The 20,511-nt window shown below is 48.4% G+C and overlaps 1 protein-coding gene, 1 non-coding gene and 1 pseudogene across 2 annotated transcripts; 2 read left to right on the plus strand and 1 right to left on the minus strand.

The window, feature by feature from the left end:
• Positions 1 to 6,799: 6,799 nt before the first annotated feature.
• On the minus strand, positions 6,800 to 6,902 carry LOC120367440 (U6 spliceosomal RNA). Its single transcript, XR_005581828.1, has one exon. It is a non-coding gene; the product is annotated as a U6 spliceosomal RNA (small nuclear RNA).
• A 4,248-nt stretch (positions 6,903 to 11,150) lies between these two features.
• On the plus strand, positions 11,151 to 11,423 carry LOC104651521 (nucleoside diphosphate kinase A pseudogene; annotated as a pseudogene).
• A 5,040-nt stretch (positions 11,424 to 16,463) lies between these two features.
• LOC101031062 (putative UDP-sugar transporter protein SLC35A4) lies at positions 16,464 to 17,292 on the plus strand. The gene is made up of 2 exons (XM_039477750.1): positions 16,464 to 16,537; positions 16,722 to 17,292. Exons 1-2 carry the CDS (start codon positions 16,464 to 16,466, stop codon positions 17,290 to 17,292), a joined length of 645 nt encoding a protein of 214 aa, XP_039333684.1.
• Positions 17,293 to 20,511: the final 3,219 nt, after the last annotated feature.

A 20,511-nucleotide genomic window follows, 5' to 3' on the forward strand; every position in this document is an offset into this window, starting at 1 on the left:
ACTTTGGGAGGCCAAAGGGGGTGGATTGCCTGAGGTCAGGAATTTAAGACCAGCCTGGCCAACATTGTGATACACCACCTCTACTAAAAATACAAAAATTAGCCACGCATGGTGGTGCACACTTGTAATCCCAGCTACTCAGGAGGCTGAGACAGGAGAATCACTTTAACCTGAGAGGCAGAGTTTGCAGTGAGCCTCGATGGCGCCATTGCAATCCAGGCTGGGCTGCAGACCGAGACCCTGATTTTTGTCGTTGTTTTGTTTTTGAGACAGGGTCTCGGTCCTCAAAATCAAAACAACAACAAAAATCAATGTGGCTCCAAGTTGTGTGAATCTGTCTGCAGCAATAGAGGTCAGCTTTGGTGTCCCACTGGTATCATCCGCACAGCTAAATTTGACTGACTTTTAAAAAATAAAACTAAAAATAGAATCATCTGGGAAGTTTAAAGACCTCTGATGCCAGGGCCCATTCCAGACCAACTCATTGAGAACGGCTGGGAGTGAAACCCATGCATTGGTACTTTAAAAAATTCTCTGGGTGGGCATGATGGCTCACCACTGTAATCCCAGCACTTTGGGAGGCCAAAGTAGGAGGACTGCTTGAGGTCAGGAGTTTGAGACCCGCCTGGGAACACGGTGAAACCCTGTCTCTCCAAAAAAATACAAACACTACCCAGGCAGTGTTTGTACTGGGTGGGAAGCACCTGTGGTCCCAGCTACTGGGGAGGCTGTGGTGGGAGGATCATTTGAGCCCAGGAGGTTGAGGCTGCAGTGAGCAGTGATTGCACCACTGCAGTCCAGCCTGGGCGACAGAGCAAGACCCTGTCTCAAAGGAAAAATAAAAACCTCACCAAAATGCAGATACTTTCAAGAGTTCATGCTAGAGTACGTAACTCTCTGGACATCTTATATTAGGCATAAGTAAATCCGTATTATAGTAACAGTGCTTTTCAAACAGAAGCTCCGAAGCCTTCCCCTGCTGCTACTTTGGTCATCATATTGAACTTAAATGTTAGTTGCTGGTAAAGTAGCATGTAAACAGCTCTCATAGCTCCTGAAAAATTGAGATATGGCCGGGCGCGGTGGCTCAAGCCTGTAATCCCAGCACTTTGGGAGGCCGAGGCGGGTGGATCACGAGGTCAAGAGATCAAGCCAATCCTGGTCAACATGGTGAAACCCCGTCTCTACTAAAAATACAAAAAATTAGCTGGGCATGGTGGTGCGTGCCTATAATCCCAGCTACTCAGGAGGATCAGGCAGGAGAATTGCCTGAACCCAGGAGGTGGAGGTTGCAGTGAGCCGAGATCGCGCCATTGCACTCCAGCCTGGGTAACAAGAGCAAAACTCTGTCTCAAAAAAAAAAAAGGAAAGGAAAAAAAAGAAAAATTGAGATATAATTCATATACCTTACAATCTTTCCATTTAAAGTGTGCAATCCAGTGGTTTTGAGATATTCACAGAGTTGTACAACCATCACCATAATCAATTTTAGATCACTTTCACCAACTCAGAAATTCATACCCTTTAGCTATCACTGCTCAATCCCTCCATCCTCCCCAGACCTAGGCAATCCTTAATCTATAGACCTTCATATTCAAGTCATTTCACATAAATAGAATGTGGTCTTTTGTGACTGCACATAGTATAACATTTTTCAGGATCATGCATGTGATAGCATGCATGTTTTATTGCAGAATTAAGTTTTCGCTGCATGGATATGTCACATTTGAAAAATCTAGGGCCTGGTTCAGTGGCTCACGGCTGTAATCATAGTATTTGGAAGGCCATGGCAGAAGGATCGTTTTTAACTCAGGGTATAGAGGCTGCAGTGAGCCAAGATCTCACCACCGCAACTCCAGCCTGGGTGAAAAAGTGAGACCTCATCTCAAAAAGTAAAATAAAAAATAAAAATAAAAACATGTTTATCAGCTGATGGACATTTGGGTCTCATGTGCTTTTAAGATTTTTTGTTTTTAGAGATAGGATCTTGCTCTTTTGCCCAGGCTAGAGTGCAGTGGTGCAATCATGTCTCACTGCAGTCTCAAACTCCTAAGCTCAAGCAATCCTCCTGCCTCAGCCTCCTGAATAGCTAGGACTATAGATATATACCACCATGCCTGGATAATCAAAAGAAAAAAATTGTAGAGATGGGGTGTCCCTATGTTACCCAGGCTGCTCTGGAACTCCTGGCCTCAAGTGATTCTCCTGTGTCAGCCTCCCAAAGTTCTGGGATTACGAGCATGGGCCACCAGGCCTGGCCAATTTAAGATTTTTTTTTTTTTTGATTTTGTTTTTTCAATTTAAGACTTTTGTAAAGGCTGTATTATTGTGTATAAGTATCCTTCCATAATTTTTTTTTTTTTAGATGGATTCTCACTCAGCCACCTAGGCTGGCATGTAGTGGCGCAATCTCGGCTCACTGCAACCACTGTCTGCCGGGTTCAAGCGATTCTCTCACCTCAGCTTCCTGAAGAGCTAGGATTACAGGAACCCACCATCATGCCTGGATAATTTTTTATTTCAGTAGAAACCGGGTTTCACCGAGCTGGTCTTGAACTCCTGTCTCGGCCTCCCAAAGTGCTGGGATTACAGGCATGAGCCAGTGTGCCTGGCAGCCAGGCTGGTCTTGAATTCCTGAACTCAGGTGATCCATCCACCTCAGCCTCCCAAAGTGCTAGCATTACAGGCATGAGCCACCATGCCTGGCCCTGAATTTTTTTGATTGCATATATAGACATTTCTAATGAAAAAAGATAGGGGCCGGGCGCGGTGGCTCAAGCCTGTAATCCCAGCACTTTGGGAGGCCGAGGCGGGTGGATCACGAGGTCGAGAGATCGAGACCAACCATGGTCAACATGGTGAAACCCCGTCTCTACTAAAAATACAAAAAATTAGCTGGGCATGGTGGTGCGTGCCTATAATCCCAGCTACTCAGGAGGCTGAGGCAGGAGAATTGCCTGAACCCAGGAGGCGGAGGTTGCGGTGAGCCGAGATCGTGCCATTGCACTCCAGCCTGGGTAACAAGAGCGAAACTCCGTCTCAAAAAAAAAAAAAAAAAAAAAGAAAAGAAAAAAGATAGGATCTTTACCTGCTATGGCAGAATCCGTTTTTAAAAACTTTGTATTAAGGGAATTGGAAGTTGGTTGGTTAATTCAAATGGCTTCCCATTAGTAATCTACTGGACATAAAAGTCAATAGGCTGTTAACATCACTCATATATACATATATACATATATATATATATATATATACACACATATATACATATATATACATATATATACACACACATATATATATATACATATATATATACATATATATATATATATATATATATATATATATATATATATTTAAGATGGAGTCTCACTCTGCTGCCCAGGCTAGAGTACAGTAGCGAGATCTCAGCTCACCACAACCTCTGACTCCCAGATTCAAGCAATTCTCCTGCCTCACTCAGCCTTCTGAGTAGCTAGTATTACAGGCATGTGCCACCACACCTGGCTAATTTTTGTATTTTTAGTAGAAACAGGGTTCACCACGTTGGTCAGGCTGGTTTCAAACTCCTGACCTCGTGATCTGTCCACCTCAGCTTCCCAAAGTGCTGAAATTACAGGAGTGAGCCACCGCATCTGGCCCATTCATATGTTTTATAGGGAATTGGAGGTAAATGTTGGTTAGGTTAGTTTCAGTTAAGAGAACTGCTCCTGCACTTGGACTTTTTAAAAGAAGATGAATTTCCCCTATCTCATTACATAATAACATATGTTGAACACTTACTACGTGACAAGCATTTAAGTGCTTTGCATGCATTAATTCTTTCAATCATCAACAACCGTATGAATGAGTACCATTAGTATCTCCTTTTTATAGATGAGGAAACTGAGGTGTACAGGGAGGCAAATTAAATTGTTCACAGTTATGCACATTATGAGTGGCAGAGTTTTAATTCAAACCCAGTCTGGTCGGTAGAACCCACTCTTAAGCATGGTACACTATGGACTTATCAGTTTAAATTGCTTTATAGGATGTGATCATAGGAACGTCTCAAGTCATAGTTGATTTTATTTTGTGTTGTTCTATCATCTATTTATTTAGAGACAGAGTATTGCTCTGTCACCCAGCTGGAGTGCAGTGGCATGATCTCAGCTCACTACAACCTCTACTTGGGTTCAAGTGATTCTCATGCCTCAGCCTGCCAAGTAACGGCACAGGTGTGCACAACCACGCCCAGATAATTTTTCTAGTTATAGTAGCATTGGGGTTTCACCATGTTGGCCAGGCTGGTCTCAAACTCCTATGCTCAAGTGATCTACCCACCTCAGTCTCCCAAAGTGCTGGGATTACAGGCTTGAGCCACTGCACCGGCCTCATGTCATACTTTATTAATCACTTGTTCTAATAAAAAATTGGCCAGGCCTGATGGCTTATGCCTGTAATTCCAGCACTTTGGGAGGCCAAGGTGGGTAGATCACCTGAGATCAGGAATTCGAGACCAACATGGTGACATGATGAAACCCCATCTCTACTAAAAATACCAAAAAATGAGCCAGGTGTGGTGGCACACACCTGTAATCACAGCTACTCGGGAGGCTGAGGCAGGAGAATTGCTTGAACCCTGGAGATGGAGGTTACAGTGAGCCAATATGGCACCACTGCATTCCAGCCTGGGTGACAGAGCAGGACTTCGTCTCAATTTAAAAAAAAAAATGGCCAGGCATGGTGGCTCACGCCTGTAATCTCAGCACTTTGGGAGGGCAAGGCGGGCGGATCACCTGAGGTCAGGAGTTCAAGACCAGCCTGGCCAACATGGTGAAACCCTGTCTTTATAAAAAAAAAGATAAATTTTTTTTTTTTTTTTTTTTTTTTTTTTTTTTGAGACGGAGTTTCGCTCTTGTTACCCAGGCTGGAGTGCAATGGCGCGATCTCGGCTCACCGCAACCTCTGCCTCCTGGGTTCAGGCAATTCTCCTGCCTCAGCCTCCTGAGTAGCTGGGATTACAGGCATGTGCTACCATGCCCAGCTAATTTTTTGTGTTTTTAGTAGAGACGGGGTTTCACCATGTTGACCAGGATGGTCTCAATCTCTCGACCTCGTGATCCACCCGCCTCGGCCTCCCAAAGTGCTGTGATTACAGGCTTGAGCCACCGCGCCCGGCCAAAAATTTTTAAAAAAGAAAAAAAATAAGAAAAGAAACAAGTTTTGTTACACTTTCTAAGTATTCTGTTTGTATAGAAATCTCTCCATAGGTAATGTTACGCACCTGTAATCCCAGCACTTTGAGAAGCCAAGGCAGGAGGATCGCTGGAGGCCAAAAGTTTTGAGACTAGCCTGGTCATCAAAGCAAGATCCCATCTCTACGAAAAATAAAATAAAAAATTAGTTGGGTATGGTGGTGCCTAGGTATAGTCCAAGCTACTCAGGAGGCCGAGATCAGAGGATCACTTGAGTCCAGCAGTTCAAGACGGCAGTGAGCTATGATTGAGCCACTGCCCTCCAGCTTGGGTGACAGGGTGAGACCCTGTCTCAAAAACAAACAAATAAAAAAAATTGAAGGCCTGGGTGAGAATGAAAACATCCCCATAAGCCTGCCTGACCTCAGCACGCGCACACACACACATACACACATGTGCTAACTGTCCTTTCTTCCTGCCTATGGGTTTGCTGCCTTCTCTGGGGAAGTGCTCAGCAGGACGTCTCTGCAGGTTCAGCGGGCTCATCCTAAGGCACCTGCTGCACACAGGCCCACAGGGGCAGGTGAGGGAGCCAGAGAGGGATCAGCTCTGCCTCAGAAAGGGCTGGGGAAACAGACAGGAAAACCTCACAGCTTTCTCCCTCCCTCCCCAGGGAAGATGCACACAATGCCAGGAGCCCAGACATCGGGCTGGGGTGACTCCTGGGCTCAAGGGAGGAGGCACCCGGGGCCGGCCTTGGGCCCTCCCTGTCACTGTTCTGCGTAGAGCTCCACCAGGAAAGGATGAGGCCTCGTGCTAGTGGGAAGAGGAGCAACAAAGGGTCAAAAACACCTGGTTCTAGAACAGAGCTCTGCTCAGGTAGGAAGGGGGGAAGGTGAGACCTGGAAAGACACAGTCTGGGGTGGAAATGGTTCAACTCTGAGAACAGAGCAGAGAAAGGAAACTGGTCCCCAGAAAGCAAGCAGCCTCTGTGTGGAGAACTGCCCTTCCCCTCACTGCTTACACAGGGTTCCACCTCCTGAACCCTGCAGAGGGAGACCCGGTGATCCCAGAAGACTATAGGGAAATCACCCTGATTCCTGGCCTTGTGCAGAAGCCTATCGCTAGCTTTGCTGATTTTATATGAGGATGACAATGATGATAATTTTTTTTTTTTCTGAGACAAGAGTCTCTCTCTTTCTCCCAGGCTGGAGTGCCATGGCAGCAATCTCTGCTCATTGCTATCACATCAATAGGATGTGATTATAGGAACGTGCCAAGTCATAGTTTATTTTATTTTGTGTTGTTCTATCGTCTGTTTATTTAGAGACAGAGTATTGCTCTGTCACTCAGGCTGGAGTGCAGTGGCATGATCTCGGCTCACTACAACCTCTATGTCTCAGGGTCAAGTTCAAGTGATCCTCCTGCCTCAGCCTCCCGAGTAGCTAGGATTACAGGCACCCACCACTACGGCTGGCTAATTTTGTATTTTTAGTAGAGACAGGGTTTTGCCATGTTGCCCAGGCTGGTCTCAAACTTCCGACTTCAAGTGATCCGCCTACCTTGGTCTCACAAAGTCTGGGATTATAGTTGTGAGCCACTGCGTGCTGGCCGGTTATTATTTTTATATGGGACGCTTCACACATTTTTGTGGCATCTTTCCACAGGGGCAAGCTAATCTCTGTATCGTTCCAGTTTTAGCATATGTGCTGCCAAAGGGAGCACAGTGAGCTGTGCTGATTTTGAGCAGGCCTTCCTGTCGGCCAATGGAAACTGGACTGGAGGAAGCACCCGTCTCAGCCAGCACTCCTCCTGCAGTCATGCTGTGTTCAAGGTCAAGCTGAGGCCATGGACAGGGTTGAGGGCCTGGGAGAGCCCTGGAGCCTGAGCCAACCTGGAGACCTTTGCTCTTACTCCCAGGTGGACGAGCAGGAATGATTGGCCCCATCTTGCCAGTGGGAGGGAAACCTCTACCCGACTGACTAGTCTGATGCAGAGGAAGCCAACACACAGGCATCAAGGGCCTTGGGCTAAAAACAGTGGAGCCACCTCCATCTCCGGTTTTGTGCTGGGCAAGGTAGTGGATGTGCTGAACCAGGGACTCCCCCGTGTGTCTGCCCAGGAAAACAAGTTCACTTGCCTGTTGCAAGTCAGTCCACCCGTGTCAGGGCAAATGGGCTGCTGGAGAAGGATGTTCTTCTGAGGCCTGCTTGGGGTGGGGTGTGGGGAAGAGCAGTTCACACACAGGAAGGCTGGACCTTTTTTTTTTTTTTTTTTTTTTTTTTGACCTGCAGTCTTGCTCTGTCGCCCAGGCAAGAATGCAGTAGCATGATCTTGGCTTACTGCAACCTCCACCTCCCTGGTTCAAGTGATTCTCCTGCCTCAGCCTCCTGAGTAGCGGGGACTACAGGCATGTGCCACCACGCCAGGCTAATTTTTTGTTTAGTAGAGACAGGGTTTCACCATGTTAGCCAGGATGGTCTAGATCTCCTAAACTCGTGATCTGCCCACCTTGGTCTCCCAAAGTGCTGAAATAACAGGCGTGAGCCACTGCGCCCAGCCAACTTTTTTTTTTTTGAGACAGATTATAGAAATGTGCTATGTCACAGTTTATCTTTTTAAAATTAATTATTTTATTTTAGATTGCATCTTGCTCTGTCACCCAGTGTGGAGTGCTGTGGCACAGTCTTAGCTCACTGTCACCTCTCCCTGTGGAGTTCAAGGGATTCTCCTGTCTCAGCCTCCCGAGTAGCTGGCATTACAGGCACCCACCACCTTGCCTGGCTTTTTTTTTTTTTTTTTTTTTGGTATTTTTAGGAGAGATGGGGTTTCATGACATAGGCCAACCTGATCTCAAATTCCTGACCTCAAATGATTTGCCTGCTTCGGCCTCCCAAAGTGCTGGGATACAGGTGTGAGACACAGCACCCAGCCTTTTCTTTTCTTTTTAGGCAGGGTCTTGCTCTACCACCCAGGTTGGAGTGCAGTGGTGCAAATCACAGGTCATCACGGACTTGATCTCCCTGGGTCAAGTGATTCTCCCAAGTAACTGGTATTATAGATGTACACACCACATCCAGGTAACTTTTGTATTTTTTGTAGAGATGGGTTTCACCATGTTGCCCAGGCTGGTCTTGAACTCCTAGGCTTAAGTGATTCCCTTGCTTCAGCCTTCTAAACTGCTGGGATTACAAGTGTGAGCCACGATGTTCAGCCAGGCAGCGCTTCTGACTCACCCACTGCCTGGTCCCCACCTCAGGACTGTCTGGGTGGCTCAGCCCACAGCATCTTCATTGTCAACATTTCCCCAAGAGATGCTTCTATCTAGATATGGTCTCTGTGCTCAACTTTGCTTCCAGGTCCAAGAGGTGATCAACCAGCCTTTCCCCAATGAGAGCCTGCAGCTTCACAGTGAGGGCTGGGAGGCAGGAGTGGGAAGGCTGGATCTGGAAATTAGGAATTTTTGTTTTGAGACAGTTTTGATCTTGTTGCCCAGGCTGGAGAGCAATGGTGCGATCTTGGCTTACCACAACCTCTGCCTCCTGGCTTTAAGTGATTCTCTTGCCTCACCCTCTTAAGTAGCTGGGATTACAGGCATGCACCACCACGTCCAGCTAATTTTGTATTTTTAGTAGACATGGGGTTTCACCATATTGGTCAGGGTGGTCTTGAACTCCCAGTTTCAGGTGATCAGCCTGCTTCAATCTTCCAAAGTCCTGGGATTACAGGCATGAGCTATCACGCCCAGTAAAATTAGGAATTTTACTGAAGCCACTAAGCTTAAGCACAGAAGCTGACCACCTCACTTCACTCTCTCTGTACCATTCCCTCCAATCTTCGTCTTGGCACCTGTTGAGCTGTCTCAGAAAGAATGGCTAGGCCCATCAGAGGCAAAGAGAAGCTGAGGCCTTGAGGAAGAGAAGATCAGGAGCTCTGAGCCCACAACAGCCAGCCTCTCCCTCCCAGAAACTCAGGCAAGGATGGGGGCAGTAGCTCATGCCTATAATCCTAGCACTTTGGGAAGCCAAGGCAGGCAGATCACCAGGTAAAAGATGGAGACCAGACTGGCCAACATAGTGAAACCCAGCCTCTACTAAAAATACAAAAATTAGCTAGGCATGGTTGTGGGTACCTCTAATACCAGCTACTCAGGAGGCTGAGGCAGGAGAATCTCTTGAACATTGGAGGTGGAGATTGCAGTGAGCTGAGATCGTACCACTGCACTCCATCCTGGGTAACAGAGTGAGACCCTGTCTCAAAAAGGAAGGAAGGGAAAAATGGAGGGAAGGAAGGAAGGGAGGAAAGCAAAGGGAGGAAGAAAGGAAGGAAGGAAGGAAGGAAGGAAGGAAGGAAGGAAGGAAGGAAGTCAGGTGATCATTGGGGTTTGGGTGTTTCCATTTCTGCTGTGTCTGCCTTAGTTGTGGAGCAGCACTGGGTTTAGCCAGTTGGATCTTTGATCAGAAATAGCTATGAACTTGTTCCTCTCCCACTGAATTCTCAAATCCCACATTGTTGAATTCGCTGACATGTTAAAGTTTTACCTGTATTCTGTTTCTACTCCAGCCCAAATAAAACCTCTAAACTGTTTAAGTCCTAGCTGGGCACAGCAGCTCACACCTATAATCCCAGCACTTTGAAAGGCCAAGATGGGCAGATCACCTGAGGTCAGGAGTTTGAGACCAGCCTGGCCAACATGGTGAAACCTTGTCTCTACCCAAAATACAAAAATTAACCAGGTATGGTCGCACATGTAGTCCTGGCTACTCAGGAGGCTGAGGCAGGAGAACTGATTGACCTGGGAGGTGGAGGTTGCAGTGAGCCAAGATCACACTACTGTACTCCAGCTTAGGCAACAAAGCAAGACTTCATCTCATAAATAAATAAATAAATAAATAAATAAAATAAATGGTGTAAGTCCTAAGACTACTGAACAGAAATGACCAAAAGTTAGAGCACACCCTGCCCTGGGGGGCTCCCTGGGGGAGATCTGGGCTCCCTTCAATCCTCTAGAGGAAGCAGGACCCTACTGACACCTTGATTTCAGACTTCTAGCTTCCAGAACTGTGAGGAAATCAATTGCTACTGTTTGAAGCCACTGAGTTTGTAACCTGTTACTTGCAACCTCAGGAAACTGACAGGCTGGGTGACCCTGGGCAAAACCCCTTCCCTTTCCTTGTCTCTGTGTCTTTACCTCTGTGCCCACCATGCAGCTTTTGGGTCCCCTGCTCATGGCCCCTGACACCATCTGGGCAGGGACCTCTGAGGACATGTAGAGAGCGTGGTGGGCCGAGGGCCTCCTGGAACTGCACTGGGAAGGCCCCAGCAGGCTTATGTCTGGAGCTGCCTTCCTCAACAGATGCACTGGGCTGGGATCAAGAGGTGTGGCCTCCAGTGCAGACCCCAGTGACCTTGGACAAGACATTATTGTCCCCTGCACCTCAGTTTCTTCTGTGAGGTGAGAGCCCTCTCACCTGCTAGGGTCGCTGGGAGGGTTCACAGGGTTCTCTAATCATGGCAGGGTCTCAGTCTGTTGTGGATATCAGGATGTCATTGTCATTCTTATTTTTAATTTATTTTTTATCTTTTATTTATTTATTTTTTAGACAGAAGCTCTCTATTGCCCAGGCTGGAGTGCAGTGGTGAGATCTCAGTGCACTGCAACTTCTGCTTCCTGGGTTCCAGCAATTTTCCTGCCTCAGCCTCCTGAGGAGGAGAGAGAAGGAAGGAGAGAGAAGGAAAGAAGGAAGGAAGGACAGAAGGAAGGAAGGAAGGAAAAAGAAAGAAGGAAAAAGAAAGAAAGAATAAGAAAGAAAGAAAGAAAGAAAGAAAAGAAAGAGAGAGAAAAAAAAGAAATGAAGAAAGAAAGAGAAAGAAAGAAGGAAAGAAAGAAAGACCGAAAGAAAGACCAAAAGAAAGATCAGAAACAAAAAAAGACAGAAAGAAAAAGAAAGAGAGAGCTCAAGCCCAAGCAGCTGGAGGGGACCATGGCCAACTGTAAGTGTACCTTCATTGCGATCAAACCAGATGGAGTTCAGCGGGGTCTTGTGGGAGAGATTATCAAGCGTTTTGAGCAGAAGGGATTCTGCCTTGTTGGTCTGAAATTCATGCAAGCTTCTGAAGACCTTCTCAACGAACACTACATCGACCTGAAGGACTGTCCACTCTTTGCTGGCCTGGAAATACATGTACTCAGGGCCGGTAGTTGCCATAGTCTGGGAGGAGCTGAATGTGGTGAAGACAGACTGAGTCATGCTTGAGGAGACCAACCCTGCAGACTCCAAGCCTGGGACCATCCGTGGAGCTACTTGGGAAGCTGAGGCAGGAGAACCACTTGAACCCGAGAGGCAGAGGCTGCAGTGAGCCAAGATCGTGCCACTAAACTCCAGCCTGGCAACAGAGTGAGACTTCATCTGAAAAACAAAAACAAAAACAAAAACAAGCCAAACGTGGTGGTGTGTGACTGTAGTCCCAGCTGCTGCTCTGGAGGCTGAGGTGGGAGGATCACCCGAACCCTGGAGATGGAGGTTGCACTGAGCCAGGATTGCACCACTGCACTCCAGCTGGGTGACACAGTGAGACTCTATCCCTGCAAAAAATAAAAAGTCTTCCTTTATCTACAAGAGATACCTGCTGCCAAACTCATGATGAGGAAATAATGCAACCGACTGTGTACTCTCAGAAACCTGAGAAAAGTGACCAGGATCTCAGCAAGTACCACCTGTGACATTTCCTTCTATTCAATCAAAATAGAAGAGATGAATTCTGTTTACAAACAACTTTATACTGTTCAAACCAACACATCAAATGGTGCATTTGGAGGACTTGGTTGAGCTCCCAGAGGCCATGTGAGTAGAGGAAGGGGGCTGAAGTCACAGAGGACACTCAGGTGAAGGCATCAGTTGACACAGCAGGTTGGCCAAGTGAAGGAGGTGGCTGATATACTAGAAGGGACCCAGGTGGAGGAGGTGGCTGAGGGAAGAGAGGTCATGAATAGAGATTAAGTACCAGAGAAGACTCATGTCAAGATACTGGCTAAGGGGCCAGAGGTCACCAAACTGGAAACAGTGGCTAAGTTTCGAGAATTCACTCATGTGAAGACGGGAGCTAAGGAACCAAAGGCCACTAAGGTAGAGAAGATGGCTGAGGTTCCAGAGGCCACTCATGTGAAGATGATATCTAAGGGAACAGAGGCCACTATGGTAGAGAAGGTGGCTGAGGTTCCAGAGATCACTCAAGTGAAGATGATAGCTAAGGGAACAGAGGCCACTAAGGTACAGAAGGTGGCTGAGGTTTCACAAGCCACTCATGTGAAGATGATAGCTACCAGAACAGAGGCCACTAAGGTAGAGAAGGTGGCTGAGGTTCCGGATGCCACTCATGTGAAGATGATAGCTAAGGGAACAGAGGCCACTAAGGTACAGAAGGTGGCTCAGGTTCCAGAGACCACTCGGCGGAGAAGGCTGAGGTCCTAGAGGCCTTACAACTAGAGGAAGAAGAAGTCCCCTAGGACAGATAGAGGGATAAGGTGGATGGGGCCCCCAGAAGAGACAGCTGAACAAGGTGCCTGGGTTTCCACAGGACAGACAACTGAATAAGTTGTATCAGGTTCCCCTGGACAGACAGCAGGATGAGGTGGTTGAAGTCCTCCAGGACAGACACCTGAATGTGGTGGATGGGGTTCCACGGACAGACACCTGAATACATTGTAAGCAGGCCCCCTGAACAGACAGCATGATAAAGTGGTTGAAGTCCCCCAGCACAGACACCTGAATGAGGTGAATGGGGATCCACAGAAAAGACACCTGAATAAGTTGTATCAGGTCCCCGTGGACAGACAGCAGGATGATGTGGTTGAAGTCCCTCAGGACACACACATGAATGAGATGGATGTGGTTGAAAAGGGCAGACACCTAAATAAATTGTATTGGGTTCCCCTGGACAGACAGCACGATGAGGTGGTTGAGGTACCTCTGGACAGATGGCTGGATGAGCTGGATAGGGTTTCACAGGACAGACACCTGAATAAGTTGTATGGGGTCCCCCTGGACAGATGACAGGATGAGTCGGTTGTAGTCCCCCAGAACAGACACCTGAATGAGGTGGTTGGGGTTCCACAGGACAGACAACTGAATAAGTTGTATGGGGTCCCCCAAGACAGACAGTAGGATGAGGTGGTTGAAGTTCCTCAGGACAGACAGCTGAACAAAGTGGATGGGATTCCAAGGACAGACACCTGAATAAGTTGTTTGGGGTCACCCTGGATACAGAACATGATGAGGTTATTGAATTACCTCAGGACAGACAGCTCCATTAGCTGGTTGGGGTTTCACAGGACAGACACCTGGGTAAGTTGTAAGGGGGCCCCCTAAACGGACAGTAGGATGATGTGGTTGAAGTCCCCTAGAACAGACACATGAATGAGGTGGATGTTGCTGAACAGGGCAGACACCTGAATATGTTGTATTGGGTCCCCCTCAGCAGACAGCATGATGAGGTGGTTCACATACTTCAGGACAGACAGTTGGATGAGGTGCATGGGGTCCCAAAGGACAGACACCTGAATAAGTTGTGTGGGGGCCCCCTGGACAGACGGCAGGATGAGTCCACTGAAGTCATCCAGGACAGACACTTGAACTAGGTGGAAGGGGTTCCACAGGACAGACACCTGAATAAGTTGTATGGGGTCCCCCTGGACAGTTGGCAGGATGAGGTGGTTGAAGTCCCCCAGGACAGACACCTGAAGGAGGTGGATGGGATTCCACAGGACAGACACTTGGATAACTTGTTTGTGGTCTCCCTGGACAGAGAGCACGATGAAATGATTGAGGTACCTCAGGACAGACAGTTGGATGAGGTGGATGGGGATCCAAAGGACAGACACAGAATTAGTTGTATGGGGTCCCCTGGACAGACAGCAGGATGAGGTGGTTGCAGTTCCCCAGGACAGACATCTGAATGCGGTGGATGGGGTTCCACAGGACAGACACCTGAATACATTGTATGGGGTCCCCATGGACAGACGGCACAATGAGGTTACTGAGGTACCTCAGGACAGACAGCTGCATGAACTGGATGGGGTTTCACAGGACAGACTCCACCTGGGTAAGTTGTATGTGGTTTCCATGGACAGACATGATGAGGTGGTTGAGGTACCCCAGGACAGGCACCTGAACGAGGTGCATGGGGTTCCACAAGACAGACATCTGAAAAAGTTGTTTGTGGTCACCCTGGACAGACAGCAGGATAAGGTGGTTGAAGTCTCCCAGGACAGACACCTGGACGGGGTAGACAGGGTTCCACAGGACAGACACCTGAATAGGTTGTATGGGGTTCCCCTGGACACACACCAGGATGAGGAGGTTGAAGACCCCTGATTGAGGTGGATGGGGTTCCACATGCCAGACACCTAAATGAATTGTATGAGGTCCAACTGGACAGACAGCACAATGAGGTTATTGAGGTACCTCAGGACAGACAGCAGGATGAGCTGGATGGGGTTCCACAGGACAGATGGCAGATTGCGGTGTCTGAAGTCCCCCAGGACAGACACCTGAATGACATGGATGGGGTTCCACAGGACAGACAACTGAATAGGTTGTATGGGGTCCCCCAGGACAGACAGCAGGATGAAGTGGTTGAAGTCCCCAGAACAGACACCTGAACGAGTTGGATGATGTTCCTCAAGACAGACATATGAATAAGTTGTATGGGGTCCCCCTGGACAGATGGCAGGATGAGGTGGTTGAAGTCCCTCAGAACAGACACCTGAATAAGGTGGATGGCATTCCAAGAACAGACACCTGAATAAGTTGTATGGGGTCCCCCTGGACAGGTGGCAGGTTGAGTCAGTTGCAGTCCCCCAGGACAGACAGTTGAACTAGGTGAAAGAGGTTCCACATGACAGATACCTGAATAAGTTGTATGTGGTCAACCTGGACCAACAGCAGGATGAGGTGGTTGAAGTCCCCCAGGACAGACACCTGAACAAGGTGGATGGGGTTCCACAAGACAGATACCTGAATAAGTTATATGGGGTTCCCCTAGACAGATGGCAGGATGAGGAGGTTGAAGTCCCCCAGGACAGACATGTGAACAAGATAGATTGGGTTACACAGGACCGACACCTGGAAAGCTTACATAGGGTCTCCATGGACAGACAGCACGATGAGGTAGTTGAAGACCTCCAGGACAGACACTTGAATGTGGTGGATGGGGTTCCACAGGACAGACACCTGAAAAAGCTGTATGTGGTCTCCCTGGACAGACAGCAGGATGAGGTTGTTGAAGTCCCCAAGGACAGACACCCTGAACGAGGTGAATGTGGTTCCACAGGAGAGACAACTGAATACGTTGTATGGGGTCCCCCTGGACAGATACCAGGATGAGTTGGTTGACCTACCTCAGGACAGACAACTGGATGAGGTACATGGGGTTTCACAGGACAGACACCTCAATAAGTTGTATGAGGTCCCCCTGGACAGACAGCAGGATGAGGTGGTTGAAGTCCTCCAGGACAGACACCTGAACTAGGTGGAAGGGGTTCCACAGAACAGACACCTGAATAAGTTGTATGGGGTCCCCTTGGACAGCCATCAGGATGAGGTTTTTGAAGTTCCCCCATGACAGACAGCTGGATGAGCTGGATGGGGTTCCACAGGAGAGACACCTGAATAAACTGTATGGGGTCCAAATGGACAGACAGCAGGATGAGGTTATTGAGGTACCTCAGGACAGAGAGCTGGATGAGTGGGATGGGGTTCCACAGGACAGACACCTGATGAAGTTTTATGGGGTCTCCGGGACAAACAGCAGGATGAGGTGGTTCATGTACCTTAGGACGGAGAGCTGGATGAGGTTGATCAAGTAACACAGGAGACGCAGCTGAAGTAGGTGGTGCAGGTTCCAGAAACCGAACAGCTGAAAGAGGTAAAGGAGGTTCCACATGATGCTCTAATAGAGAATCTGTGTAAGATCTCAGAGGACATTTGGTTGGTGGAGATGTCTGCGGTTTCTGATCGTCAGCTGGAGAAGGCGGTGGAGGTACCACCACTGACTCAAGGTGGGAAGGGGAGCTGGTCCATTGGCCTTGTAGGCTCATCTTTGCAGTTAAAAGTAACAAAGACGTCGGGGTGGCAGAGTCTACAGTCAGTGGAGGGGCCTGAGCTCCACCATTCACACAGGACCAGCCAAGAGCCATTCAGCTAGAGCACCTGAGAAAAATGGGATCCTGCCCCGCAGTGGGACAACTGTTCTCTCCATAAGTTCTTGGAACTGTTTCCAGGAAACATGACAATTTCCCTGGAAAAGGAGAACCCCATCGGAGCCCTCACCCGCAAAAGGAGAAGCAGGGTGTGTGGACTGTGCAGCAGAAACTAAGCGGCTGCCTTCACGGGAGCTCCTACCTCGCCAGAAGGCGTTCTTCAGGCACAGGCGTTTCTGGGCTGGCTCCTCACTCATGTGTCTCTGCTTTCTCCTCATTTCCTATCTAGAAGACAGAGAAAGAACTGACTTGAAGAAGAATTAAACCACCACGTTCTTTACTAGACACTCAAAGCTTCATGTTAAAACAAAAACATCCTTAAAAATGACCATCATGGCTGCGGGAGCCTGCTATGCAGTAGGGGGCCTTCAAGTTCCTGGGAAGACCCTTCCCAGCCCCCCTCCAGCAGCTGCTGCCAGCCCCGTGCCCCTGCATATCACTCCACTGTGCCTGCTGCTTCTCATCCTGTACTGCCTCATCTCAAGCTTGTCTTCAGTGTACACAGAGCTGCTCATGAAGCGACAGCAGCTGCCCCTGGCACTTCAGAACCTCTTCCTCTACACTTTCGGTGTGCTCCTGAATCTAGGTCTGCATGCTGGCGGCGGCCCCAGCCTCCTGGAAGGTTTCTCAGGATGGGCAGCGCTCGTGGTGCTGAGCCAGGCGCTAAGTGGACTGCCCATGTCTGCTGTCATGAAGCGCTGGAGCAGCATCACGCGCCTCTCGGTGGCGGCCTGCTCGCTGGTGGTCAACGCAGCGCTCTCAGCAGTCCTGCTGCGGCTGCAGCTCACAGCTGCCTTCTTCCTGGCCACATTGCTCATTGGCCTGGCCATGTGCCTGTACTATGGCAGCTACTAGTCCCTGACTACTTCCACCCTGACTCTGGACCCTGTAGATTGGGTGCCACCACCAGACCCCCTCCCAGGAACCCTCCCCCTCCCCTCAGCAGCCATGTAACAAGTGCCTTTTGGGAAAAGCTGGAGAAGTGTGAGCAGCCAGGTTATTCTCTGAAGATCGGTCGATGAAGGGATACCACTAGGAGACTCGAAGAGTGGGTTTGGTTAAGGAAATGCTTACCATCCCCCATCCCCAACCAAGTTTTTCCAGACTAAAGAATTAAGATGGCCGGGCACAGTGGCTCAACCCTGTAATCCCAGCACTTTGGGAGGCCGAGGCGGGTGGATCACGAGGTCAGGAAATCGAGACCATCCTGGTCAACGAGGTGAAACCCCATCTCTACTAAAAATACAAAAAATTAGCTAGGCATGGTGGCACATGCCTGTGATCCCAGCTACTCAGGAGGCTGAGGTAGGAGAATTGCCTGAACCCAGGAGGCGGAGGTTGCGGTGAGCCGAGATCGCTCCATTGCACTCCAGCCTGGGTAACGAGCGAAACTCCGCCTCAAAAAAAAAAAAAAAGAATTAAGATAACATCAATACCTAGGCCTGAGAAATGACCCCATCCCTGTTGGGCAGCTCACTGCCTTGTCCTGCATGAACACAGTTGATGAAAGTGGGGTGTGAGCAACATGTGGCTTTCCTTGCCTACTTTGGTCACCCCAGTAGAGCCACTGGAGCTGGCTACTCCAGCCTAGCCTTGGTGCCTGACCCTTCCATAAAGGATACTCAACCTCCCACTTTCATGCAGGAAGGCCCAGTTGCCACAGATTATAGAAACAATACCCCAACCATTCTGACAATCTTTCCCCAGTTCCAGCAATACCTAGAGACATGCCTCCTGCCCTCTCCACAGTGCTGCTCCCCACACCTAGCCTTTGTTCTGAAAACTCCACAGAGAGCTAGGCCTGATTCGTCTCAGGGAATGTAGCCCCTAGGCCCTGGTTTAAGCCTATACTCCTGACCTCTCTGCTCACCCTGAGGGCCGTCTTGAAGCCCGCTGCACACTCTGAGGCTTCTGGGAGGTACCATGCTTTCCACTCTGGGGCCTGCCCCTACCTAGCAGTCTCCCAGCTCCCAACAGCCTGGGGAAGCCCTACACAGAGTGACCTGTGACAGGGTACAGGAAACCTGTAGCTCAGTGTCTCTTTAACTGCATAAGCAATAAGGTCTTACTAAAGTGTTCTAGGCTGTAGGGTGCTTCCTACAACCACACACACACACAAAAGACCATCATCACAACAGGGCATAGTTGCTCATGCCTGTAATTCCAGCACTTTGGGAGGCTGAGGTGGGCGGATCACCTAACGTCAGGAGTTTGAGACCAGCCTGACCAACATGGAGAAACTCTGTCTCTACTAAAAATACATAATTAGTCAGACATAGCGGCACATGCTTGTAATCCCAGCTACTCAGGAGCCTGAGCCAGAGAACTGCTTAAACCCAGGAGGTGGAGGTTGCAGTGAGCTGAGATTGCAGCACTGCACTCCAGCCTGAGTGAGAGTGAGACTCTGGCTCAAAAAAAAAAAAAAAAAAAAAAATCCAACACAATGACCTACCTGTGCAGCTTGTAGGCAACCTTCCACTCTACCAAGGCTTAAGCACAGAGCTGTGGGGAGAAAAATACATCCACATCCTCATCTGGCAGACTATGCCCAAAAGCAAGGAAAACAAACAAACAAAACTTACCCAGTTGTCAAGAGCCTTTCTTGCAGAAGAGGTGACCTGAAAAAGCCACCACGCCCAGCCTGAAAGAACATCTTCCAAGTTCTTTGTAGAATTTGTTTTTTCTGATTTCTGCAAATAAAATAGAAAGAAAACATGTACTGGGATTTTGATAGAAGCAATGGGTAATCTAAAAAGATGAAAGAGCCACCACGTCTATCCCATAGTTTCTGCTAGATTTCATAGGAAAAGGAGCTGGCCCAGCTTGGAGCTAGAAGAAATGAAAAAAAATGAAGAAATGAGAAGTGAAGAAACATCATGATGCATCAACATTTCATGGCACCCACGATGTCCCTGCTTAGGAGATATCAGAATAGGTAACTAGATGACAAGGAGCAAGATGAGAAGGTACAAAGATGTCCAAGTCAAACAGCTCAACTGAACCATCCTTAATGGAATACTTAAAAAGTGGTACATTAAAAAACATCCCCTCCCTGGGCATGGGGGCTCACGCTTGGAATCCCAGCTCTTTGAGAGGCCGAGGCGGGTGGATCACTTGAGATTGGGAACTTGAGACCAGCCTGGCAAACATGGTAAAACCCCATCTGTACAAAAAACACAAATATTAGCTGGGGGTGGTGGTGACAGCCTGTAGTTCCAGCTGCTCGTGGAGGGTGCTGAGGCAGGAGAATCACTTAAATCCATGAGGTAGAGGTTGCAGTGAGCCACGATCACACCATTGTATTCCAGTCTGGGTGACAAGAGTGAAATTCCATCTCAAAAAAAAAAGAAAGAAAAAAGAAACAAACACAGTTATGACTGTTGTCTACGATTGTGCCTACTGTGCTCATGCTGCAGAGCTGAGTGTTTGGAAGGAAGCCTGTCTGGCTGACAAAGCCTCAAGTACTAGGCGATGAGCGGCTCCTTAAGTTTGCCAACCCCTGGGTTGGTGGTGGGTGACGATGCAAACATTAACACTATGGCAGAAGAAGGAATGAACTCTGAAGAACATTCTTTAGAGCCTACAAGAACAGAGAAGAGGATGGATGAGCAGAAAGGCTCACACTTGGAATGCCAGTGCTTACGCAGCACACTGAAGTAAATATGTACCACTTACGAAATTGTTCTATAACACAGCCAGTGGGGAAACAGAAAAATCAATGCATGACTTTTAAAAGGCTCATCCTAATGTGGTCCGAAAATTACCTTGTGGATCTGAGAGTCTACATGGTACGTTTTGGAAAATGCCAGATTATGGTAGTTATCAACTGTCTGGGAACATGGGAATGTGTGTGTGTGTTTGTGCAAGCATGGATTTTTGGAATTACAAAATCTGTTTGGGAGAACTGTGTCCCACTGAGTTGGCCTCTGGTGCCTCTCTAATATTGCCCTGTTTGATGAACAGAGTCCCTCCTGCATCCTGATAGGAGGAGTCTACTTTAGGACTCCACCAGGCTCCAGCCTGTCCCCTGCTTCCCCAAACATTGCCTGGTTCCAGGCTCCCAGGGATGGCAGG

This window comes from Saimiri boliviensis, chromosome 12 (genome assembly GCF_048565385.1).
Source record: "Saimiri boliviensis isolate mSaiBol1 chromosome 12, mSaiBol1.pri, whole genome shotgun sequence".
Lineage (NCBI taxonomy): Eukaryota > Metazoa > Chordata > Mammalia > Primates > Cebidae > Saimiri > Saimiri boliviensis.

Bases quoted from the DNA above. Each gene is read 5' to 3' on its own strand.
- LOC101031062 (XM_039477750.1), top strand. From the start codon at position 16,464: ATGACAATTTCCCTGGAAAAGGAGAACCCCATCGGAGCCCTCACCCGC. The intron at 16,538-16,721 runs GTGCAGCAGAAA...GTTCTTTACTAG, and splicing joins AGAAGCAGGGTGTGTGGACT to ACACTCAAAGCTTCATGTTA.